We start from the raw sequence: 27,823 nt of genomic DNA, 5'->3' as shown, positions 1-27,823 counted from the left end.
ATTAATTTATAATTTTTTAATTTTAGTTCATTTCGATTTTATTATTTCTAATAGACTAAAAAATGAACTTAGTAATCGAATGTAGCACCAATATAGATGTAGTGTCGCTTGTCTATATGGCTCATTTAAATGGATGTTGCCTTTAACACAATAGATCAATAAATTCATATAAAATTATTGCAACATCAAATCTTCCCAAGATGAGAAGACCCAGGTTCACTTAGGTAATGAGACTTTAGAATCAACATGACAGAGCATTAGTATTTGGCCTGTGATGATTTCTTTGATTGAAGCCTTGAATGCTTCAATAAGCTTCCTAATAGTTTGGCTAAAGTTAAAAAAATGTACAAGTTCATCCTTAGCTTGGAAGTCTTTAGTCATGATGCTCCTCCTTTATACACTGTTTATTTAGTGTTGGAACTGATGCTCAATTAGTCACCTATTAGTATAAAACATAGATATTTTATGGTTGAATACTAGGACAAAGCAGCCGAATGATTTTATATTGCTGGTAAAACAATGAACCACTCTCTTTAGCAGAGATACAATGGTCGTGATTCATGTATTGTTGCCACCTCCTCGAATGACAACCTATCCAATGTGTCCAAGTAAATGGATATGTAATAAGTATTGCATAATATGATTGCACATGTTGTAACATCTCCTCTAATGTAGATGTCCAAAGGCTCTTTGTGTAATGTCCCCATTTTTAGCAGGTTCTTGTAGTTGGCTTGGTCAGTTCACCATTGTGACCCTTGTGAGCTGACAATGGGATTTGAGGGTCTCCGTTGTGGGATTATAGGCTTTTTAGTAGCATATGGTGTGTTTTGGCTCCATTTGAGGGACTTACTACTTGTAGTAAGTCAAACTGTTAGTTTCGATGAGCTCAGTTGAGTTAGAGGAGTTGTGTGATGCTCTCAGTTTTTATTTCGGGCTCCAAGAATCTTGGAGGAAGTGTCTATTTATCGTAAGTCACACTGTTAGGTTCATTCATTGTCTTTTATCATCACGATCACTTTGGTGTTGTTAGATTTTGATTTTGATGCTACTTCAGTTGTTTTTGCAAGATGTGTGAATTATTATTATTCATCTAAATATGTTGAGGTTGCTATTTTTGTTGGTGTTGTTGGTTGGTCACCTCAGTATCATAGCTCGTTAGAACCAGGATGAAAATTTTTAAATCGTGGGAACAAGAAATAGGCGCCTTTTGTGTCAAAATATTAAGTTATGGTGGGAAAGGCCATTTTTGGAGCCAAAAGCAATTAATAAATTATATAAATGACACTTTATTATATTTTAATGTTGTGTGTGGGTAGCTTCTTAAGTGAAGTTCATTTAGGAAACTTTGTGCCATTTGGAAATTATAAATATGAGCCTATTTGATGAGTAAAGCATCCAATTATTTGATTATCTTATCTTTCTTTGTTGTCTTTGTGACACTTTGATGTTATGAAATTTTGTGCCTTTGCTGAAGTATAAGGGTATGGGATCTACAGCTGCAGTATTGTAGATTCAATTCCGAGATTGCTTGACAAATTGTGTTGAGTTATATGATTTGTCATTTCTCCTACTGTATTAACTGTTGCTAAGGAGAAGTTTAATTTTTCTTGTTGCTGGAGGTTGTTCTGGAATTTGTGAAGCGATTCACTAGAATTGTTATATCAAATTGTATGCTGGTTAATTTAGAGTTGGTTGAGTGCCAATTTATATTTGTTGCTGGGTGTTATTTTTTATCTGCACTTTGGGAGCAAATTTTCCAAATTTGCAGTTGCATTTGTTTGTCGAAAAATTCTTTGTTGTTGCTAGTCTTCATTTCAGAGGGTTTCAAGGCATGTCTTACATGTAGGTTCATGGATTGTAACTTCTAATTTTTCTAGGTATTGTTGATTTAGATAATAGGGAATATTTTATCAACTGGGTTGTTGGTATTTTGTAAAAATACTCTGTATCTAAGTTAATGTTGAAATCTGAAATTTTCTCCGTTGTATATTCTCTATGTAATATCTAAATATTTGAGTTGATATTATCAAAATCTTCTAGTTTGCTGCTGTATTGTTGTATGAAAATTGCAAAATCTCAAGAAAAAAGAAGAAGAAATCAATTCTTTAGCACAGATTGTTTGAGAGCCAGTCAGATTATTACAGTGGTATCAGAGTTTGCTAGCAAACTGTTTGATGAAATGTCAAACCACTAAATTATAAAAGAAATTGGTGTTTGACGAAGTTATAACCATTTGGGGTTATTACAAGTTGAGCAATATAAATATGTAACAAAATTGCAAAGATACTACTATGTAGTCAAGACCGAGATTGTGTATTATATGTTCAACCTCAAATCGATGGTCTGGGTGCAATAATGCTACCAGTACATTTTTTCCCATGATGAGATTCTCATTTTTCTTTTTATTCATGTTCTGTCTACCTCTTCTGTACGTTTCACTCCTGCTGATTAGGTACTATTCTTGATGGTTCCTATTTGTGGGCTTTGTGTGCCACTATTTGCTATATCTCCTCGTTCATAATACATATATTTGTCCATATATAAAATTGGTTAAGTTATTAATATTAATTGCTTTATATTGATTTCCAACAAGTGTTTGCTTGCTCGCTTGCTCACTTGATATATCTTGCTTGTCCAAACACATTCTAAACCTTGACTAGTAGTAGAATGACAATGTTTATAACCTTCAATCCTTAGGTTGTGCTGTACATAAGAGCACTCTGCGAGGAGGAAAGATTACTTTTCCTTATCGTCAATGCAAATTAACTAAACCCTTGTCCAATGTGCTATCGTAACTCAACCCAAGTGAAAAACCTCCACTAGAAACACCACTGAGCTATCATAACTCGCTTTATTACCATGTTGTTTGTAGATTGCCCTCAGGTTGTGTGTATATTATTGGAGTCGAAGATTTATTCTTCCTTTATATATTTATCTTTGGTGCCCCTTCATCAAGGGTCACCACATTTCGGATTTGGCCCCATTAATTATAATGTAATAATTTTAGTATATTATATCTAATATAATTATATTGTTGTAATGATTATCTCTTATTGTTAATTATATATTAACTAATTATAAAATTAATATGTAATTATATTATCTCAATAAATATAATTATTGTATGATCAATATAATTATAATAATATATTACCAATATAAGGCAAGAACTTACAACACAATGGTAAATTGTGAGGTTCTCATATGGGAGGTCTTCGGTTCGAGTCTACTTGAGCTTAACAGATAATAATCAATCTTTGGAAATAATAAAAAATCATTAATAAATAATCAAGGCTTCAACCCATTACCTATAAAACAAAAATGTTATACTAACAATATAATTATATTATTGAAAAAACTTTGAAACTATGTTTTTGCTGAAAGATGTCAATATAAGCTGCTTAAAAATAGGACCATGACTTTGTGGAAAATTTGTGAAACCATAGATGTGATGTTGAAGTCACATGATTGGTGCAAAAATTGGCGAAATCCCTTGTTTTGCATAAAAAACAGTAAAAACCCACAAAAGAATCGCAAGCAACTTTGAGAACTACAAAATCATAAATTTTTTTAACGGAAAAAACTATGAAAACTTGTCAAATTTCTTTAGGTGAAAAAGTTATGAAAACTCCTTAGAAAAATCTTCATGCCGCAAAACACGAGACTTCAGATGGTAAAACAGTATATGCAAGCAACATGCAAGTGCTTGCGAGTACATGTAACAAACAGAAGGCACATGCAAGGACATGAAAATCACATGTAACCTTTGAAGATTATAGATTTTTGCCCAAACCAAGAGATCCTGTAATTGAAACCCTCAACCATGCTTGCGATTTTCAGCAAAAATCTTTGAAGATGAACCACAAAATTTCATAAAATATGGTTGAAAAATTTCCACATCTATGCATTTATTTTTGGAGGGTTGATTTTTTGTCACACAATATTCACAGAGATTAGCTTAATTTTTGTGAATGAGATATTTTCATATTCCGAGGTGGGAGGTAACTTCTCTTAAGTCTTTGTTTTGTTAGCTTCCCATTCAGATACACATGTTGTGGGCAGGTTTGATCTTGTGAATCGTATTATTTTTATACTTAATAATCTCTTTTACTTTTTTGCTTTATTTTAAAATATCATTTTAACATGCTGGCCTTATTTATATTCAAGCTTGAGAATTTTTTTACCTTCCAAACATATGTGTTTGACTCTTCTAACCAATTCCACGATGTACCAGATTTTGCAAGTCTTGGCACTTGTTTCCATTGTTCTTTTTCATGATTGTGTAACCATTGATAATAGCGAATGACTACTTAATATGATCTAGCATACATTTAGTTTAGTAATATTCTATGGAAAAAACAATTTGACACTAGTTTGTTAATATGAGTCTATCTCACCAAGGCTTATGCTTTTTTGAACAGATATGTGCACGCATTGACAAATTGCAAGAAATTGATACAAAGTTCAATCAGTTATATGTCTTAAAGAGCAATTGCCTTTCACAAAGTCGTAGTGAACTATTCCTTGATTCTGGTGTCTATTCTAGAAATCGATGCTTTCGATTGCCACTATCTTCAAAAGCAGGAAAAAATTCTTTTCTCTTGCCAACAGGTCGATTTAGATGCAAGAATATGGTATGCTACTTTTGTTTTTTTCTATTGAAAATTGGTGTATATTGCATATGCAAATTACAACCTTAAATATAAAATATTGATATATTTGTGATTACAAAATATTGTCTTTGCCTTCCATGTCAAATTTAAAATAAACTATTCAAAAAAGTAATATTTGCTTTCCATGAAATAAGAATCGTTTCAATAGGCATATTATACACTAGAAAGAAAACTATTTCCTAGATGTAGAAATCAAATATTGCTTTTAAACATTTTTTGACACTTTTGATTTTCTATTAGATTTCCATGCAAATATGTGCATTTTATTACTTTTGACCATGCATGTGTATCTCAGGTCATCTTGTTGGCTTAATGTAGTGGTTTAAGCTTTGGAAATTTTAGTTGACTAATAATGTATGTTGTGTTTGCATGAAATGGAGTAGAGAACAAGATTATCACTATTATGGAAACTCGGAAGTGATTTTATTATGAATTTAAAAAAATGTTTCCTTTGTACAAGTGAAAAAAAAACAACTATAACTACAGACATGCAAGCTGTTTGATGAAATGCCTAAGTGTGAGAGTTAGTTTAAAATTTACCCCAATATATTATGTTATCCTCTAATAATTATTTAATACCTTTTTAATAACTGTCTACCTTCTTGTCTTTCCTCCCATCCCCATCCCCTCAAAGGGCTCAGGTTATTGAAAATATAACATTTTGAGCTAATGACACCTTGAACCATGAAATTACCATTCTCTAGGTTGTTTTTTATGAAAACAAAGCATAAAGTAGGTGTTAGACACAACTGATGCAAATAAATGAACAGGAGAGATTGTTGGACATAAGTGATGCTAATGAGGAACAAGGTTAGGACCGAGCTATGATTTGTATGGAGAATTGTTAGATCAGTTATTATATTGTTATTGATGTCAAATTGATTGGCAATACTAATTAATGTAATCTGCAATCTTCTGAAGGATGTGGTGTTGAATGGAGAAAGAAAAAGTAAAGTTAAAAGATGAAATAATGAAGTGATGTTAAGTATGTAAGCTTAATTGGGTAATTGATGAATTGGTCTATGGCAACATGATATTGATTTGATTGTTGTACATGATTTGATGAAGAAGTTAAGAAGATGTACAAACAATATATATTGGTTGGTAAGAAAGGCATGAAGTTGTAAAGTGAAAAGAGATGAAATCATTAAGGTACACAGAGCTAGATATGGTGATAGGTAATTGAAAGGAAGGTTAAGAAATGAAGACAATGTTAACAAAGCATAAGATATAACCGAGTGAGAACAGTGATAATCGAGCATAATATTAACCGAGTGATGGAGGTGTTTGGCAAAACAAAAACACAATTCGGTAAAGATGAATAGTTTATGGAATATCGAGTACAGGACGACATCGAGTGAAGATTAGGACTATTCTAGAAGATTCTAAGATAGGGACGAAGTTAGTTAACAAGATCAATGGCTAGAATAAACAAGGCACAGTAAGATGGTGAAGATTTGAGGTAGTGTTTAGTAATCCAAGGGAATGCACTAAGTTCGAGGTTAAAACATTTTATCGAATGTTTAGATTTAATGTATTTGAGCTGGAAAGATTGATCAACGATTGTGATTAAGTGGCAAAACCCTGATGTATCTGATGAAGCAGAAAAAAATTGTCTATATATGGAAGAGACAAGAAGGTAAATGCTGCTGCTCTATTTACTAGTCAAGTTGGTGGTAAAGGTGCTGAAGAAGTTGATACCGAGCAAATCTCTAGTGCAAAATTAAAAAGAGTGAAGAGTTGATGTGATGACGAGTTAGTAAAGGGAAAATATGAGTTGAATAGATATTTGAACAAGCAAAGTGAGTTGTATATTCATTAGATCCTTTCACTGTTACTCTCTAACCATTGGAGCAGAAAATCTCTTAACCGAGTGAACTTAACAGTCTTTATTTGTAAATCCTTTTGTAAGGTGACATCCGTTGAATGTTTGTAAGACCTCTAGGTGGGCCACTCATTGAAGGGTGATAAGGTCCAGATGATCTTTGGTAAAAATCCTCTAACAGGGTCACACCTAGCAAGTGTGTTTGTAACCATTAACAGGGTTGACTCTAAATGAAACTCACTTCAAAAGGGTGAGATTATTTTGCGTGACTAGTCCAAGGTGGTTTTTACCCTAATTGGGTTTCCAGGTCAAAAATACTTGTGTCAATGTGTGGATGAATGTTGTAAATGTTTTTTTTTTGTTTACACGTTAAAACTATTATTATTGTTGTAATTCGGTTAATGAAGTTGATACTTAGTGGAAAGTTCAAATCTATTTATTGGCATAAGTTTGATTGAGTTTACTGTGTTGACCGAATCCACTTTTGATAAGTTTAAGTTGTTATAAGTATGGTGAATTATATTAAAGGCATGAGGATAACTGATTCACCTCTCCTCTTAGTCATCTAACGATTGGTTTTAGAGGATTTGGTGCTTGGAGGAATAAGTTTGAAAGACTTGAGCTAAATATTCAAAGATGTATAAGAGAGAGGTACCAAAGTTGAACACGGAGAATTTCCCTTCATGGCAAAATAGGATGATGTTGTACTTGTCTGGAATTGGAGACTCTGTAGTATACTACCTTGACAATCAATACACATGGCTACCCCTTGGACCTATGATAGTTGTACAGCTAAGACAAAATCAATAACATAGCTCCTTGATGATAGAGATTGCTTCTTCCCTAAATGATGCTGAATTTGATGATATCAAAGATTGTGCTATTGCAAAGGAAACGTGGGACAAACTTACACTTGTTCATGGAGGAGATTAGATTGTGTTGAGAGCAAAGGGTGAAAGTGTTAAAGTTTGATGACATGAGAATGAAATGAGAGAATATTGTGCAATACAATAACGAAATCAAGGAAGTGGTTAATGCTAAGAAAGGAGCTAGAGGAATGATAAGTGATGAAGTTGTGGTAAGCAAAGTTCTTAGAACTCGATTACCTATCTATGCTATTAGAGTTTCTACTATTTATGAATTGGGAGGTATACCTGGTAAAGAGAGGTATATATTTGAGTTAAATAAATTTGATATCTTTTTACTAAAGATCGAAATTGCTTTCAAGTCATCTCTAAGCATTGGTAGTTTAAGAAAAGAAAAGAGCTCACATTGCAAACACGATGAAAGTGACTATGAATCAGAGGACAAGGATCAAGAACAGCTTGAGGCACTGCTGGCTAGGAAGCTACCAAGAGGAAAGGGAAAGTATAAAGGTACATTACCTTTGATTTGTTTTAAATGTAACAAGGTTGGTCACTTTGCATCTAGATGTCCTAACATGAACATAAATGATAAGAATGACAAACGTGAGAACAAATACCAAGAAAACAGAGGCTACAAAGACAAAGGAAAGAAGTCCTGTTACCTAGTAGAAGAAGATGACACCAAGTATGAAATTTGTGATCAAGATGATGGTGAGGAAGTTGTTTATGTTGCAATGGAAGATGATTCCGAAGGTGATGAAAGGTATGAAGATGAGAAGGCTCGTATTTCACAAGTTAGTGAGAATGATACATGAATCATAGATAGTGGTTGTTTCCATCATATGACTGGTGATACTTATAAGTTTGATAATATTGAGCATATGATGGTGGATTTGTTAAACTTGGAAATGATGCTCTATGTCCTGTAAACGGAAAAGGTTCTATTATGCTACAAGTGATGAAAGCATATTCCTAGGTTACTCCACTAGAAGCAAAGCATAAAAATGTTTGAACAAGGTTACTAATAAAATGGTGAAAAGTGCAAGTGTGATAATTGATGAGTTTGCAGATAAGAATGACGAGGAAAGCAAAAGAGAACCAAAAGACTATCAGAGATTTGTCTATGTACATTGAGCATTGAGTACCCTACCTGAGAAACAACCAAAACTCATCGAATGACAACATGTAGTAACTAATCAACAAGTTACGACCGAGCAAACTGTTGAACCCCCATCGAGTGGAGAAAATGTTGAGCAATAGAGAACAAAGCCTCTATTAGCAAAGTATGTTTGAATGAATCATTAACCGAATTAGATAATTGGTGTCTAGGATGTAGGAATTATGACCAGAAGTAAGCTGAGAAATAATACACGTTTGGTTTGTGAATTTGAGCCTAGAACAGTCAAAGATGCGCTTGAGCATGAAGATTGGGTTAATGCTACAAATGAAGAGATTGATCAAATAGAAAATAATAACACATGGACATCGGTACCGAGACCCAAGGATAAGAATGTTATTGGCACAAAATGGATTTTCATAAACAAGCTAAATGAAAATGGGAAGCGACAAGGAACAAAGCTGGATTGGTATGTAAAGGATATGCACAAGAGGAAGGAATTGATTATGGAGAGACATTCACTCTTATTGCTAGATTAGATGGTGTAAGATTTCTACTTAAGTATGTTGCTTATAAATGATTCAAGGTTTATGAAATGGATGTGAAGTTTGCATTTCCGAATGGAATTCTAGAGGAGGAAATCTACATTGAGCAATCAAAAGGATATGTAGATTAGGAACAGAGAATTATGCAAACTACATAACTTTGTATCGATTGAAGCATGCTCCATGAGCATGCTATGAAAGGTTGCACTCTTATTTAATAAAAATTGGTTTCATAAGAACTAGTGAAAACAATAATCTATATTTGAAAAGTGAATTTGATGATAAGATCTTGATTAGTGAAATATATTTTCATGATATCATAGTTGGAGGTCATGAGCTGATGTGTAGAACATTTGCTGATGAAATGAGAAAAGAGTTTGAGATGTCTATGTTTAGAAAGGTCAAATTCTTTATTGGATCACAAGTTTAACAAGTGAAGGATGGTATATACATAACTCAATTCAAGCATATCAAGGAGATTTTGAAGACATTTGACATGGAAGAATCAAGACTAATTGGTACACTGATGATCACAAACTGCAAGTTATAAAAGGAAGATTACTCTACTGAGGTAAATGAAACACTACACAAATATATGGATGGCAACTGACAATATGCTATTCATAGCATAATGGATATTGCACATGCTGTGAGTATTGCGGCAAAATTTTCTTCTAATCCTAAGGAGACACATATGACTTGTGAAGAGTTCTTTAGATATCCAAAAGGAACCAAGCATTATGGTTTAACGTACAAGAAAGATGGAGCTGAAAGTTTATATTGATCCTTATCGGGCCAGGCATTGTGGATAACAGAAAGAGCACAAGTGGATGAGCTTTCTTTCTAGGAGAAAGAATGGTGACATGGATAAGCAAAGTTGTATTTCACAATCTATTGCTGAGGCAGAGTATGTAGTAGCTGCAATCAATATTTCAAATATTGTGTGGATCAAACAAGTACTAGAAGGTATGCAATAGGAAGTGATATATCATGTAACAATTTATTGTGACGACATAAGTGCAATAAACATTTCAAAGAACACAATGATGCATGCAAAAACAAAGCATATATCTATCAAGTATCACTATTTGAGATAGCAAGTTGAGGAGAAACAAGTGAGGTTGGAGTATGTCAAATCAAAAGAACAAATTGTAGATATTTTTACTAAACCATTACCTAAGGATACCTTTGAATATCTAAAAGGTAAACTTAATGTTCACTAAAGGAAGAGGCATGTTGCATCAATTCATGTTTTATCGTGTGAGTTGATGTAGGAACTCAGTCTCTAGGAGCTGCTTAAAGTTTTGAAGAAATTGAAAGTGATATGAGGAAACAAAAGTAAGCGGTACATGCAAGGTACAAGGTATAACTACATGGAATATGAAGGTTTATTGATACCTTTGGCATTGTTGTCGAAAGGAGAGAAGTACTGATTTGGAGAATCACTTGAATGAAATATACAATTATGGGAAAGAGATTCGGTGAAGTTGAGTATCTAAAGGGAGAGACCATGAATATGTAGTAAAAATTAGAATGTTGATTGTTGTCAAACGGATAGAAAATAGTAAGAGAGAGAATATGGGAATGCTGTAAGGGAGAGAGTGATAATGGAGAGATCGAGTCATAATTGTATGAAGAAACAGAAAAGCATAGTTGAAGGGAGATTATTGTCGTGTTGCCATAAAAAAATGAGATGTTGAGATTGAGATGATGAGATGTATTGCTGATGTGAAGTTTGGTATATTTCATAATGTGTTGCCATTCATGCCAAAGGGAGAGATTGTTAGACACTACAGATACTGATAAATGAAAGGGGGAAATTGTTGGACATAAGTGATACTGGCGAGGAACAAGGTCAAAACCGAGCTATGAGTTATATTTAGAAGAGTTAGATCACTTGTTATATTGCCATTGTTGCCAAATTGATTGACAATACTAATTTATGTAAGTTGCAATAATCTGAAGGACGTGGTGTTGAATGGAGAAATGAAAAGTAAAGTTTAAAGATGGAATAAAGAAGTGATGGTAAGTATGCAAACTTAATTGGGCAATTGATGAATTGGTTTATGGCAAGATAATATTGATTTGATTGTTTTACATGATTTGATGAAGAAGTTAAGAGGATATACAAGCAAGATGTATTGGTCAGTAAGAAAGGCACAGAGTTGTAAAGTGAAAAGAAAAGAAATTAGTAAGGTACACCAAGCTAGATATGGTGATGGGTAAATGAAGAGAAAGGAAGGTTGAGATGAAGACAGTGTTAACCGAGCAAGCATAGTGTTAATCGAGTAGAAGATATACCCTGTGCGTTGCATTAACTGAGTGATGGAGGTGTTTGGGGAAGTAAGAACACAGTTTGGTAAAGATGAATAATTTATGGAGGATCGAGTAATTGATGACATCAAGCGAAGATCTGGACTATTCTAGAAGATTTTAAGATAAGGACAAATTTAGTTAACAAGATCAACAACTGGAGTAAATAAGGCAAGGTTGATAGTGAGGATTTGAGGCGTGTTTCATAAATTAAGGGAATGCACTAAGTTTGAGGATAATTTTTTTTATCAAATGTCTAGATTCAATGTATTTGAGCTTGAAAGATTGATCAACGATTGTGATTAAGTGGCAAAACTTTGATGTATGTGATGAAAAGGTAAAAATCTATCTATATAAGGAAGAGTCAAGAAGGTAAATGTTGCTGGTCTATCTGCTAGTCAAGTTGGTGGTAATTGTGCTGAAGAAGTTGATACCGAGTAGATCTGTAGTGCGAATTGAAAAAGAGTGAAGAGTTGATGTGATGATGAGTCAGTAAAGGAAATATACGAGTGGAATGGAGATCTGAACAAGCAAAGAGTTGCATTTTTATCAGATCATTTCACTGTTACTCTCTAATCATTGTAGCAGAAAATCTCTTAACCTAGTGGACTTAATAGTCTTTATTTGTAAATCCTTTTGTAAGGTGACATTCCATTGAATGTTTGCAAGACTTTTAGATTGGTTGGTCATTGAAAGGTGATAAGATCTAGATGATCTTTGGTGAAAATCCCCTAACAAAAGAGAGTCACACCTAGCAAGTGTGTTTGTAACCTTTAACGGGATTAGCTTTTATTCGAGCTCACTTCAAAAGAGTGAAATTATTTTGGGTGACTAGTCCCTAGTTGGTTTTACCCTAACCAAGTTTTCATGTTAAAAATACTTGTGTCAATGTGTGGATGAATGTTTTGCATGTTATTTTCTGTTTACATGTTAAAATTGTTATTATTGTTGTAATTTAGTTAATGAAGTTGATACTCAGTAGGAAGTTCAAATCTGTTTACTAACATAAGGTTGATTAAGTTTATTGTGTTCATCGAGTAGATTGCTGATAACTTTAAGTTGTTATAATTGTGGTGAATTCTTTTGAAGGGCTTGAGTATAACTGATTCAGCCCCCCTTCTTAGTTATCTAACAATAGGTAGAATCCCATCAAGCTTCTTCGAAGCGTTGTAAGGTGTAGCACCTAATTGAGTTCCTAAGTAAGGTTGAGATGGATCGAGTCTAAATCCCCAATACCTCATACAATTATCTCAAAGAGAAATATTAGAAATAATAAATTGCACCGAGTGCATTTGAGCTCCAAAATACAATTTTATGAACTCCTTGGAACACAACAAACTAGATAGGTTTTTAATACTTTTTATTTCAATTTTGAATTCACGTTATTTATCCCCAATTTGATACCCACCTCAAGTAGTAGTTTTTATTATAATTTCAACCCTAGTTGTTGATATAGTCACTTTATTCAAGGTTGCAGCAAGACGGGGGTACATCGGCTCTGGTATCAGTTCCAGTATTACTTTTCAAAATTAGGAGACAAGGGTACTTGTAGACATCACTTTTCTAATATAATTTTATAATTTATAGATCCGCAACCAAAAACCAATAACACTATCTCATATTTTCTATATCACTTGTCCACTGTCACTCTCAAATAGAGCTTGAAGGTTGTTGAAATATATAGCTAATGATTAAAAAATTAGGTGAATTCCTTGCTTACTTAAATGTCTTTGTGACATCCTTCTTATGGGTGTAGACATCCTTGCCCTTTTAATAGGACACTTTCACTATTAGTGGTGTGTAATGTAAGCTAGGATTATAGTTATATTACCATTTAGAGCTGATCTCATGTAGAGCATCTACAATTTGCATTTAACTTATGAAGCTCTCTTTATATTGATTTGGTCAATTTGTGTCAACTACATATGATAAGCACTTAATAAGGATATTGAATATTATGAGGTCAGACATACTCACTATTGCTCTTCAATGTTAGGATATTGTTTACTTTAAGGACAATTATAGTACAAAGCTTCTAGCTGAAAATTGAGGTTTAAATACGAGACAGAATTATGGTTGAATAATGGTGAAATGGAGTCCAAATCTCTAGAACCACATATAGTTTCTCAAAGAGAGATATCAGGAATAACAACTCCATCTAGTGCAATTGAGCTTGAAAATACTTTGTCATGATCTACGAGTGCAAAACCCAAATTAGCGTTTGTGCACTTCTAATTCAATTTTGAATTCACCTTATTTCTCCCCAAGTTGGTGCCCTCCTCAAGAATGTTATGCTAAATCAATGTTGTTGTAGTTGTATTAAATAAAGGAGATGAAAGCTCCTTATATAGATTTACAAAGGTGATGTTTCTAAAAGAAACATTCATGAACTAAAGACGCAATTAGAAACTAGCTAATAAACTTTAGACTAACATGACCATTAGTGAAACATTATAATATTATAATACCCTCATTGAAGAGTCATTGTCTAATTGCCGTCTTTTGGTCACTAACTCTTCAAAATATTTTGCTACTACTCAGACCCTCCTTGCATCTGCAAAATGTAAATGACCAATAAGCAAAAATCCGCCCAAAAATGAACAGATAAGGTGTCCCCTTATTTAGAATGCTTTGCAACAAAAGTCAAGAGCTTGCCAGTGACACTGCCATTGAGAGAAGTTTGCCATTAACCCTCCCTGAACCACCAAAACATCTGACCAAAAATCATCATAAAAACATCCAACTTGACGTTGGATTACGAAGCTCCTCCTCCTTGGGGACAGAGACAAACATTGAGAACAACCACAATTTTGACTAAAAATTGTCAAACGCTCCAAACTTTGTTGGTGAGCTTGATGCTCCAAAATAGATTGCAAAAAGCCACAATTTTTTAGGAGAAAAATTGATGAAAACCCAACACTTTTTGAGGTAAAAAATTGATCAAAACCCAACACGATTTTTGAGGCAAAAAATCAATCAAAACCAAACAAAAAAATCCGAGACATGGATCAAAGAATATAAAGCTTCATTTTTCAGGAAAAACGATAGAACCCAACAAATAATTTTTGATGAAAAGTCATAAACCCACTTGATAATTTTTGAGGAAAAATTTATAAACCGACAAAAGAATCCCATACAACTTTGTGAATTACAAAATCATAAATTTTTTTAAGGGAAAAAATTACGGAAGCCCATCATAAATTTTTTAACGAAAAAATTATGAAAACCTATTAGAAAAATCCTCATGTGGCAAAACACGAGACTTCAAATGATAAAACAGTTATGCAAGCAACATTCGAGTGCATGCAAGTACATGTAACAAACAAAATTGACATGCAAATACATGCAACGTTTGAAAATCAGAGACTCTTGCCCAAACCAAGAAATTGCACAATTGAAACCCTCAACTAGGCTTGCGGTTTCCAGCAAAAATCTTTGAAGATGAACCACAAAATTTCATAAAATACCTCCAACGATTTTTATTTCAGAAAATCGAGAAACAAATTCTAGATCAAAAGATGCTTGAATTTTTCTTAAAAAATTCGTCAAATTTTATGAGATCCCATTGAGCTGCTCTAATACCATGTTATGGTAAATTGATGTTGTAGTTGTATTAAGCAAAGGAGAAGAAAGGTCCTTATATACATTTACAAAGATGATTTTTGTAAAAGAAATAATCGTGAACTAAAGATGGAAATAGAAACTACCTTATAAACTAAAGAATAACTAAGATAACCATTTAAGAAACATAATAAGATTCTAATAAAAAATACTTCATTTGATAATTCAAACTTTAGTTGTCAATGTTGTCACTTTATTCAAGCTTGCATTGAGACAACGATACATGGGCTTTGGTACTGGTTCTGGTATGATTATTATTGCTCAAAATAGGAGAAGAGAGTAGTTGAAAACACCAATTTTTTAACATAGTTGGATAATTTATAGAAAATATGAAATCAAGTGTATATTTGTAAACCTAAATATTGATATAGACAACCAGTATAAGGACATCGAATGCAATTGTCGAAGACAACAAAATGAATCTTTAAATACTATATATCCTTTTGCTATTCTGTGTGATTGCATAGATGAGGATATGAATATAGATTATATATATGAGAGTATGAATACAAAAACACAATAATGAAGAAACAAAATCTATATTATAGGAAAATTCCGGACTCACAAGGATCTAAGAAAATTCACCCACACAGTGTATTCTATGAAATTTACATAAAACAATTAAAAGGATGACAAGAACATAGAAAATATGAATATCTTTTGAGTTTTGCGTCGAACTCAAAATAGCTAAATGGAAAATACTTACAATCTTTTTAGCTTGCTTTGATTCTTGCTCTATGTTGTCTTCAGTTTGTTTGCTGGAATAGGAATAGGAAAATTAGAATTGATTCGGTATTCTCTGTTTGCTTTGCCAAATCAGAATAGAGGATTCGGAATTCTATTCCAATTTTATCCCAAAAACAAGGATATGTCCATTCCAAAAAAAAGCTGTTATTATAATGGCCCATTCCTATTCCACATGTTACTTTTCAAAATTTGACAAATATTTCAAGTCCGCCATTTTCATTTTAGCAAAATGGCAGAGTCGAGGGCAATGAAATGAGTTTTCAGTAGGCGGCGACATGTTCGGAATCGGGCAAGGAGGAGGAGTCGAGTTGGAAAGTTTTGGAATGGTGGAGAGTGGCGGACATTCGGACCTTTTCAGCGTCTCCCCAGAAATCGTACGCCTCTTCTCTATGATCTGCATCGTCTCCCACATCTAATGCGTCTCCCACATCTAATGCTTCCTCTGACATCCGAAGTGGAACAATGAGGCGAATGGCCACGCATATGAGGCTTGTCACCGCCACATTCAAGACGATGATGAAGGCAGCAGTGAACAACTGATAAGCCATCTGCTTGGGATGGGAGGATGAAAATGAGAGGGACAAGGCATAGAAGAGTCCGAGGCGGCGGTGTTGTTGGTTGTGGTAGAATATATTAAAAAAATGGTGACATAAATTAACCTATTCCAATCAAATACTAGGCGAACCAAACAAGAATGGAACTGCTCTTTTCCATTCTCATTCCCCATTTCCATTTCTATTCCAATTTTCCATTCTAATTTTCTATTCCTATGCTGACAAACAAACGGGCCCTTAAGGCTAAGGTGAAGCAGTTGGAGTATTTTACAGCCCCTGCATCGAGTTCTGAAAATTCAGAGCAGCAATCTGATTCAAGGCCCAAGTGAAGAGGATTCCTCTTCGGATGAATCAACAAGTGAACAAATAGGGAAGAGTTGTATAGCTCAACTAACCAGCTTGTAGAAAATTGGATCTTAAGCATGCTCGAAATATCTTAATTTTGAAGTAACTTGCCAACAATGATTTGAGTGATGAAGTGGGAGGAAGTGGTGTAGCCTCTATTACCTTCTCTGAAGTACTTTTGATGTTATCTGGTGCCACTGTGATCTGTTCAGGAGCTATAACTGTCTGAATATTACCTTGTGTACCAGCATCTACTATGATAAAATGAAGGTTTACCTTCATTTGCTATAGATTTAACCTCTAACTCTGTGATAACTTCATCCTTTACTTCCTGTCCCTTCTCCTTAACTTGTTCATCTTGTTCAGTCTGATCAGCCTCATTGGTATCCTCTATTGTGATATCTTGAATTTCTGCAACAGTAATTTCATAATCCATATGTCCTCATCCTGCTCTTTATCTTCAGGAAATGCATCCAGTGTAACTGGAATTCCTGTGACATAAAAGTCTAGCTGCTTCTTCCCTTGGTAATACTGTTTGTTCTCTAATAGAGATACTAACTGGTCTGTGTGAAGACTCAGTGACATGAACTGTTCTTGACTCCAGGTTCATGTAAAATCTCTGCTATAGCCTTGACCGTTTCTTCTGCAACCTCATCATACTGTAATAGGAGCAATTTAAGGCTCAAATTGATAAAACAGATTTAGGTCTAGATCATGTAAAATGCATTAAATTATAGGAAGTTTTTGTATGTGGCTTTGAGAAAATGAGGACGATAAAAAATTACTCAAATGGGAAAACTTTACAATTTTGCAACAAAGGAACTGGGCACAACATGCTCTTGAAATTCTGGAAGGCATAGCTTTTCATTTTTGTTTAATATATGTTAAGTTTGCTAGCATTAATCTTTGAGATACTTATGTCTACATCCTTCATACGGTGGATCTTATTATTTCTGTTCTGACAAAATTTATGATGTTTTATATTCTAGTGGTTAGCAGTGCACTCTGCATCAAAATACTCTCATGATTTTTAACAGATAAGACAAATAATTTCTGAATGTGTTTATAAATATGTCTAACTATTAGGTATTTCAGTAGGAAATTAGAGATCTGGCATTTATTAGGATGATTCATATAAATAAGACATGTTATCCTGCAACAATTGACTTCTATTTACTGGAGAGATTCTCCATTCACTGCATTGCCATGTATTCCTGTGATACTGTATGTTGACGTTTCTCATTCTTATATATCTTGTGTTGTTTTGCTAATTAGTGTTGTGATGTTTCTTTGCACAAAATCTAGTAACTTAAACTCATAAAGGATCAATTTTGTTCTTATTGATGCATATCTTGGTTGTGCTTAAATATTTTTGCAGAGTGAATGTCAAATGTTCATGGAATCACTTATATGCAAAACGGATAAGTGTGAGAAATTGCTGACATTTGATGCAAAAGTAAGCTGGGTATTTGGGTTCTTATCTTTTGAATAATTCTTTGTTTCTCAGCTTTTTACTGCATCCTATTTTCTCTTTTAGATATGCTCTATACTATCTGCATTTCTGTTTGTTAAATAATTGTGATCTTCTCTCGAGATTCAATCCTTTGGAGCTCAGGTAAAGGAGCATATGGATATACAACTGTTCTAACAATTACATCTTGTTCGATGTGTTATTTGAACCTTATTTTAATACAGCACATAATAGACTGGTTAGAAAATTGCTTTTTGAATTAGAAGAGAAGCTCCTGGTAAGTGAGAAACTAAATTAAAACTGGACAATTTGTATTCGCAATTTTACAATATTTAATGGGTGCTTTTCATTCACATTGTATAAATTGTAAATGTATGTCTCTTTGGTTTTGTCTATAGTAAGTTGGGCAGGATAAATACGGAGTCATAGTTAAAAATCTCGTTGTCTACCACTTATTGGTGAGGCAAAAAATAAAGTTTGTGGCAAATATCAGAGATAAATTGGCAACTTCTTGGGAAAATATTGAGAATTCAAAAAATGACGTAAATTTAATTAGAAATGCATGTTTTTGAAAAATTCAATAAGGATATGCATCTAATGAGTCAGTAAATGAGTAAACAAACTAAACAAGCTGATCTAGATATATAAAAATGCAATATGTAACAAATTTGCATCGTCATGTGGGATGTTGATGGCTGGTAGCCATATTTAGAGACTTTGAACTCCAAAGAAAACTAGAAATAGAAAATTATCTTTGTAAATACAAATGTCAAGTAAAATACGAAACTAATCTACATCTTCCTCTTCTCCTTCCCACTATTTTTTTTTTTCTAGAAAATTTACTTGTGAATCCGGAATCTGCTTCGAATCCACTTGTGATCTATCTACAAGGCTGCTAAAAACTATTTGTCTCTGCAATCTACAAGGCTGCCAAAAACTCTCTCTCTGCCGAAGAAACCCTTCTCCTCTCCTCCAAACGTTCAAAATTGCAAAACAAACAATGTTTGGGCAAGATGTTGGGTGTCCTAGTTGTACTGGTGTTGCCTAATAGAAGTAGTTATCGCAAGAAGTTCATGATTTATCACATAGAAGTGACCAACTCATCGAGGAGAATTTGAGGTCTTATCGACTAGAATTTCTCTCCTGAAAGCCATAAGCTTTCTTGTTTTAAAAAAGTTCTTGTGAGAAGTAGTGATATCTGCCACTTCTCGGAAAGATTTTAATCTATGACCTGAGTAACTGATCGTGATTTTGGTTCGGGGGTTCAGCAATTTTATTTTTGGGTCGGATTATTGTATTGTGGGTACACACACACATATAGTTTTTTATCGTATATGTGTGTGTGTGTGTGTATTCACAGATTCATATATGTAACATATTAATCCTCATTCATCATTGGTTCAAAACTTCAAACTTATAATAATAAGAAGTTAAAAGCATGATTTTCATAAAACGATAAATCCATAAATGTCAATGTATGATTATATCATATTCACACTTAACAAAAGTCTCCAAATTGCAATATGTGATGAAAATTTGAATCACAAGCCATCTTTTATTTTATAAATTAAATGAATCTAGGCAACCTCTATATGTCAAATTAGGTTTTAGAAGGGTTATACTAGGGTTTAGTTTCACTTTAATATAAAAATAAAATAAAAAATAGTAAAGTGGGGCTAGGTTTTGGATGCCCAAACCCACAAATTCCTCTAAGATCCTAGAATATAATCTATTTGTATATTATTATATTACTTTAATGATTTTTTTTTGTATATTATGTAACTTAGGTAGATAAGATTGTTTCTACAATTTTCTTCAGTGTCTTATGGGAAACTTGCTGTTTTCAACATGTAAACTCTTTATAATGATAATCTTTGATCATTTGTTAGTACATCATATAGTTACTTCTTAGTAACATGGTATCAAAGCTTTCTTATTTTTTTGAAAATTTCTAATTTCCTATTAAAAATGTTTGTTCAATTGTTTTTTCTCACATATGTTTGTCTTTGTCTTTACAAAACCCAATTAGGGTTTTCACATTTTTGTTGATGCAAGCTCTACATTTTTTGAGGTCGTTCTTTTGTACTTGAAGGCCAAACGACCATTATTAGTCGATTTTTCTTGCTTCACGTAGGTCGTTTTTGGGTTCAATTTTAAATCTGATGGCCATATCTTTCTCAAAGTAATCAAATTTCCACGATCCATTTAATATTATAAATATATGCTTTTGGTTTTGATTGTGTCACAATTTTTTGCATTAATGTTTCAGATTGCACTTAGTGATCGATCATCAAGATGAAGGAGTGTGTAAGAAATGAAAAATGTAAGATGTAAGATGCAGACTAAGAGCCACTCAAGAGATATGATGGGTGAAATGGAGAGTAGCCTTGTAATTTGCCTGCTCTCTTTGTATGCTCTCTCTTCTGGCCTTTATATCTCTTGAGTGGCTCTTAGTTTGTATCTTATATTTTTCATCTTCTGTACTCTCCTTCACCTCGATGATGGATCACAGAGTGTGATCCGAAACATTCATGCAAAACACTGACACAACGAAAACTAAAAGCATATATTTAGAATAGTTTTTTCTCAGTGTCTTGGCTTTCCCTTTGTGATTCCCACGTGACGTCATTTCTCTCTCAAATCGACGGATGTGTTTTGCCTTCCAACAAGATTTATGTTCACGAATATGATGTTTGCATGCCCGCGCGTCATGATGACTAGGGCATCGTGGTTTGATGGGTCTTTGGTTTCCAACGCCCTTTTTTGGGTCGTCTTTTTCAACAACTTGTTTTTCAGTTCTCGAAGCTTATTCTTTGCCATTGCGACCTATTGTTTGAGAACATCCGCCATGTTTTTACAACTCATTTGCAATTTTTTGGAATTTTTTTAGACTACTAGGGTTTCCTTTGAAACTCTTAGATCCATTGCTGGATTAAAAATCTAACTATAGATTCTTGGTGGGTTTTTCAAAATCTCAGTTGGGTTGTCAAAATTTTTTGTGCTGGTTTTTTGTGCCTCGAATTCCATACTAGCTAGATTTTTTTTTGATTTTAGATTCCTTCTTGGTTTATTGAAATCTCTTCTCGGACTTCGTTGAATTTTTTGGATTAACCATAATTTTTTCTTGAGATCCGTGTTAGTTGTACCTCATTGTTTCTTGAAATTTGTGCTCACATTTGCCTTTGTCGTCTACATAGAGATTTGTGTTTCAGATTGTCTGGTATTAGCTCTTTTGTTTTTGTTCTATGTATTGGGAAACATGAAAGGTGGCATCATTGACCAACCTAATGTTGGAAGGCAATCAAAGATTCAACGACAGAAAAATGTCATCTGGAACACATGTTGACAATCTTCAAATTTCACCGCCTTGATACATGGTTTTGGGAATAGAGACTCGTCCTGCCATAGTCCAAGTTATGTTTCTCAAGCTCTTTGTCATAGATGATACGTTGCCACAAATACCTTTTGGCAAGTAAGCATTAAACATCTAACAACATCTAAAGGGGTTTGTATGAGACATCTGGCAAGAGCCAAGCATTCTTCTTGAAGAACCATTTGTTATCCATCATGCTCGATGTATGCATGTCTTTATAGGAGCATCTCACAAAGAATAAGGACATTCAAGATGAACTCGAAGCTATCGGTCGAAAAATGGAGGAAGAAGATATGGTAGTCACCACATTGAAGAGTGTACCTAACTCTTATGAGCACTTTATAGAGACTCAACATTACTTCCACTAGTGCTGATATAAAATTTCCAGAGTTGTGCATCAAACTTCCACAAGAAGATTGTTGGAAACTACAGTTTGGTAGTAGCGCCACCTCGTCCTCGGAGCATGGCTTTGTGGCCAAATCCTTACATAAGGATAAAGGGAATGGTAATCTCAGTCATCTCAGCAGAAGTGCCCTAGTCAATGTTAGGATGACTCGAAGAAGAATAAGGTTCAATCTAACTACTATCACAAATATGGATATTTGCTCAAGGGTTGTTCCAATAGATTGGTGTCCAAACAAGAAGATAGGGTCTTAGGCTAAAGCCAATGTTGTTGAGCAGACGAAGAATAAAGAGTCTATTTTTTACGGCTTCCTGGATAAAAGACCTGTAGACCATGTAAAATCTTTTGCCTGGTATATAGATTTTGGTGCTTCTCAATATTTCATTCTCTTTTGTGACTTGTATACGAAATTTTCTTCCATTATCGATTCAGTTATATTTGTAGGAGGCGAAGAGTATATTATTGATGACAAGAACAATATTCAGATATAGTTTAGTAGGAGGAATCTCATTTTCCCCAATGTATATTGCATTCCTAGCATGAAACTTAACCTATTTTCAATGAGTCAAATCATGCAACATTCTCTTCATCTTGTTGTGGTATTCAATACACACAAGTGTTTGTTTATTGATCATGCCACACACACTATTTTATTTGGTATTGATGATCATGGTCTAGACAAACTTGTGCATACAAGTGATTGTCTTGAGCGTACCTTTGCAACAAAATCATCTTCTATTAGCAGTGTCTGACATCAACGATAAGGTCACTTGGACATCCACTATCTTGCTCAGCTTGCTCGAGATGATTTAGTACTTGGCCTACTTGAAATTCAAACTTAGATACAATGAGTTTGTGGAGTTTGTTAGGCTAGAATGTTGCACAGGATGTCCTTCAAGGATGGTGACTCATGGCGAGCCTCTAAGGTGATATAGTTGGTCTATGCTGATGTATGTGGTGCGATGAATACCCACATTTCTTACTTTTTATTGATGTTTTCAATCATAAAATGTAGGTGTACTTTGTTAGATAGAAATCAGATTTCTTTAATATATTTTAGAAATTAAGGCCTTGGTAGAAAAATAGTTTCCCTGTTGTATTATATCTCTTAGGTCTGATAATTGGGCAGAGTTTTGTTCTACAACTTTCTCCATTTTTTGTGATATGCATTGCATTAAACATCAATTAACCATGTTGAGGTATAGCATCAGTGAAAGTGATATACTCATTACATTGAGTATTTGTATTCATGGTTTATATGAACATTGTTTTACATCTCATATATATATATATAGACGTCTATGTATTCACAAATTACTTAATTAATTGGGCTCTTATGATCATAAGAGACTATTGTGTTATGAAATTCTTGATTGTAATTGTTTCACCACCACATGTCTCTATGGGACATGACTTTGTTGTAGCCTCTGTTACATATATGGTTAATATATTAATATTATTTATGTGTTGAAAGGTGAGTTATACATATAGTTATTTATTAACTAAATGGTGATTAACTATAGAAACTTGTCTCTTCATGTCTCTTGAAGAGACATGTCTGCTCCTCTCATATTTATATGAGATCCAAATCTGCATTTGGATATCATCAATAACAATGGCCATGATTATACATTTGCAAAATGATCTTAGTTACTTTAACATGGTATCAGAGTAGGACTACAAATGTAAAATAAGGATTAAGCAGAAGGACAAACATGATAGTTTCTATATCAGGCTTAGATGGAGGGACGATTAGGGGAAATTCATGAAGGAATCAAGAACTGGCATTGAATAGGGAGATATGACTCATAGGAATATGGAACAATATGAAAGAAACTATAATTGCAGACAAATGGATTGAATAAAAATTAGAAATAAAAATTAAAAAGCATGATAATTATCAGAAAATTATTGGCCCAATTAGAATAGACATTCATTCAGAGAATGCGTCCACTCTATTGGTGTTGGCATACAATTATAATCAGAAAAAAACGCTGAGGAATATCAATATGGGATGCCATTTTGTTCCATAAAGATAATCTCACCAACATAATCATTTACTCTTAGATCAAAGAGTATATTAGAGTCTCCAGCCAAGCATTAAGATCTACCAAACATAAAGATTAACCAAGATTAAAACTAAGATTAAAGGGACAGCAAGTGCAGCCTGTCGTATCCACAGTAGTGAACAACATGACAAACAAGCCAATAAGAATCAAATATCAAATAGGACCATCAAACGGAGATCAAATGAATTGAAATTAGTCTAACTTGGAGGCAAGCATCGAAAATAGGAAGAATTATGGTTCAATAAGAGTACCACAATTTATAAGGAAATATTACTTCGTCAAACCAACGGGTCGTGCATACGAATGCACTGCTCCTCATCTGCTGCCCAAACACATTGTGCTCTAAAATACATGGCACAAATGTAATTTACAAATGGTATCATATGTGGAGTACGCGAAAGACTGCAGGAAGTGGAACCATGGGGTATGCGGAGATTGACCCCACCACGTAATTAAATAGTAGCCTCATGCAAAAGATATTGCTACAATAAGGAAAATAAAGGTAATCAAGCTAAGGATGTTACTTGATTCATATACGATGTGGATCCCATTAAGGTATGTTATAATGTTTTATTGTTTATTAAACTATTGAATATCATATCTTGAATAGAAAGATAGGATTATATATGAAAGAAATAAGTATCTAATAAAGTTATGTTTTTATAAGCTAGAAACATATAGTATAGTCATTGGATATATATCATAAACATGACATGATTTCTAACGTTTTAAATAGGAGATTTGAAATCTTTATGATTATAATTTTATATATATATGTATGTATGAATATGTTATTTAAGTGAATATTGATTAGAAGTTGGTTAGAATGTTATTTATGGAATGATATTATGGGGACTAATATATTATTCGGTTATTTAAATAACTATGTTTGTCATACTTCTTTATTCATTATTTGAATTTCATATTCATTGTTAGTTATTTGATAATCAAATAATATGTTCAAAATATAGATTAAAATATATATATTGAAGATTGAGTATATGTTCAAAGCATGTAAGATATTTATCTAAATCTTATTGAATGATCTTATATAATTATACAAAACTATTTATTATCCTTGATTATTATTGTAGTCTCTCTTTCTTATTTGTATGCAACCAAGAGCTATGTGCCTTGATCTTTTCCTTAGAGATTTTTATTGCAAGAAGAGACATTGACATTTCAAGCAAGCTTGAAAGAAACGAAGCAGATAGAAGATATGATTCAGTCAATCTTCGGTGATCTCAATCATATTGATTAAGAGGGAGTAAACCATGTTGTGATAGAATCTTCAATGATCGATAAATTTTAACAGACAAGAGGACTATAATTCATGTAACTATGTAATCTTAATGGGCCTACCATGAAAGTGGTGACTTCATTTTTAACTATCTACGATAAATGATAAATGATACTTGATGTATGAGTTATAGTGTCATTCAAGTGGAACAATCATACTCAACCTAGATATTGGTGAATCCTGGATGAGTTTGCTTCTACTGTTAAGCTCATTGAATGTTTGGATCCTAAATGGATGAAAAGAGCAAGTTGGAACTTAGAAAGAAGTCATCAAATTTGATGTTCAGTAAAAGTGTTCAACGATATCAGTGTGGAAATTTTACATTGTGGGGGGGCATAATAGGCAATGATTCATTCCCACTTAAACCATTCTTAGAAAAGGAGATGTTCCATGACCCTTATGGGCAGATAAGTACTTGTATCTTTTACATTTATCTATTCATTTATTTGTAATTCTATACGTACTATAAGGGATATTTGCTTTGATTTTTTTCTTTATGTTTAAGGATATTCTTACAGGAAAAGAAGGTTAGTACTTTACATATGCTACCAAAAATTGTGCAAACTCAATCTAATGATAGTACTTCTAAAGAACCTGATGATCAAGATGGATAAAATCAGGCTTTTATTTTTGATGATTGAGATTATGAGATTCTTCTACATTAAGAGGTGCATGACACTTCTTCAAAGACAATGCAGGAGCTTAGAAGATTGATACTTAGAGGGAGTCTAGAAATACATGTGGGTGACTGCATGATGTTAATGGGCCTACTCCTATGTATATCATGAGGGAGTGATTAGTTCGATAGGAATCCTTGGGTAAAAAGAGTTTCTGAGGAAGTAACTAGAGGACCTGACTTCCCAAGATTGATGTTCAAAGGGAGAAATTTTGAAATACAATCCTTTGTAGATGATATCTTCTCCTTGAGTAGAAGTTTTAAGAGAAATTCTTTATAATTCACTCTCCTTTATGAGAGAGAAGCACGAGGTGAAAACTCTTTGTACCACCCCCTGATTGGGTTCATGGTGGTTAGTATTCTACATATGATATGAAATGAAAGGTGACGATCTTACATTGACATATATAAACAGAAGGTAACCATTATAAAAAGACGATCTTATAAATGGTAGACCTATTATCATGGTTCTTTGGGCTGGATTTTGCTGGACACCATGATAACGAACAAACAGAAGGCAATCTTTGTACGATGACGATCTTGCAAATGACAGGCTTGTTATCATGAAAATTCTAGATATTGTTTCGGACAATCAGAGATCATTGATAATGAGTGCATTATGATTACTCTAGATATTGTTTTGGACAATTAGAGATCATAATATATGTTATGATAGTGTTTATAACATTGTGATTGTATTTATTTGACAAGTCACTATTTCAGAGTGTTAAAGTCAATAATATGTAGTGTATATATATACTTGATACTGATGTCTCATAAAATATTTTTTTTGTCACTTCTTCCTGGCTAAGGAGTGTTGAAGTATAACATTAGTCAAAGTGATAAACTTATTACATTGAGTATTTGTATTCATGGTTTATATGAAAGTTGTTTTACGTCTCATATTATTGATATGTGTGTGTGTGTGTGTGTGTGTGTGTATAGACGTCTATGTATTCATAAATTACTTCACTTAACTAATTGGGCTCTTATGATTAGAAGAGACTATTGTGTTATGAAGTTCTTGAATGTAAACCACATGTCTCTATGGGACATGACTTTGTTGTAGCCTTTGTTGGTTTGATTTTATCATAGCTACCTCATTGATGATAAATTATCCTTAAGATAAGTATCTTATATATATACAGTATAACCCGGGTGTGCACACCCAAGTCAAAATCTCGAAGCACCTGGTGTGCGTACGTACCTAGTGCGGATGTATCACACACTCGAGTATCCCCGCTGTTTGAAAATGCGCCGCCAGACCAGTCTAGCACTCGGGTGGCTCTCGGGTGCTTAGGTGCTCACGAGGTGTGGCCGAATGAATGACCCAAAAAGTTTTAAGAAAAATAAATTTTTTTTTTCTTTTTTAATTTGTTTTTTATGCATGCTTAGAGAGCACTTGGGATGATTCCATTCTCATTATTGACATTTTGTTATTTTGTTGGTTGTACTCACTTTGATATGGCTATGATACATTATTTCATTTCACTGTTTTATGCTACTTGACTCATTGTCATCATGAGCATCTTTATGATGTATCATATATGATATTCATATTTGAACAATGAATTTTGAATCTTGCATCTTGAAATAAGTTAATTTATTTAAATGGTCATTGATAATGGTTATGAAGTTTCAAGTTTCAAGTTTGAACTTATGGTTTATGAATCGCATTTCAATTTTCTCTGTTCAACTATATTTGGTATGTTATATAATATATTGAAGTATCATTTCATAATTAGCATTTTCAGTCATATATATTATGCAACCACCTCCACCCCCCGTCGCCGCACCCTCGCCGTCCCCAAATTGAGGCCTTTTTTTCCCGCTCTCGAAACTCGTCCCGACGTCCCCCTGCATTGTGGTAACACTGTATATATGTAATATATAGTATATTACTAACACTGTATATATATAATATA

General features: G+C 33.5%; 1 protein-coding gene across 3 annotated transcripts in view; it reads left to right on the top strand.

The window, feature by feature from the left end:
- LOC149554631 (DNA primase) overlaps positions 1–27,823 on the top strand; it is a 231,636-nt gene that overhangs the window by 115,664 nt on the left and 88,149 nt on the right. For all 3 annotated transcript variants that reach the window (XM_089828697.1, XM_089828696.1, XM_089828698.1), the window contains 2 exons: positions 4,422–4,634; positions 17,985–18,062. In XM_089828697.1, coding sequence (XP_089684823.1) covers positions 4,422–4,634; positions 17,985–18,062 — 291 coding nt within the window. The remainder of the gene's footprint in view (positions 1–4,421; positions 4,635–17,984; positions 18,063–27,823) is intronic.

The sequence above is a fragment of the Cupressus sempervirens genome, chromosome 5 (assembly GCF_028749045.1).
Source record: "Cupressus sempervirens isolate cs-2001-9-10 chromosome 5, ASM2874904v1, whole genome shotgun sequence".
Classification (NCBI taxonomy): Eukaryota; Viridiplantae; Streptophyta; class Pinopsida; order Cupressales; family Cupressaceae; genus Cupressus; species Cupressus sempervirens.
This window is presented reverse-complemented; position numbering and strand designations above follow the sequence as displayed.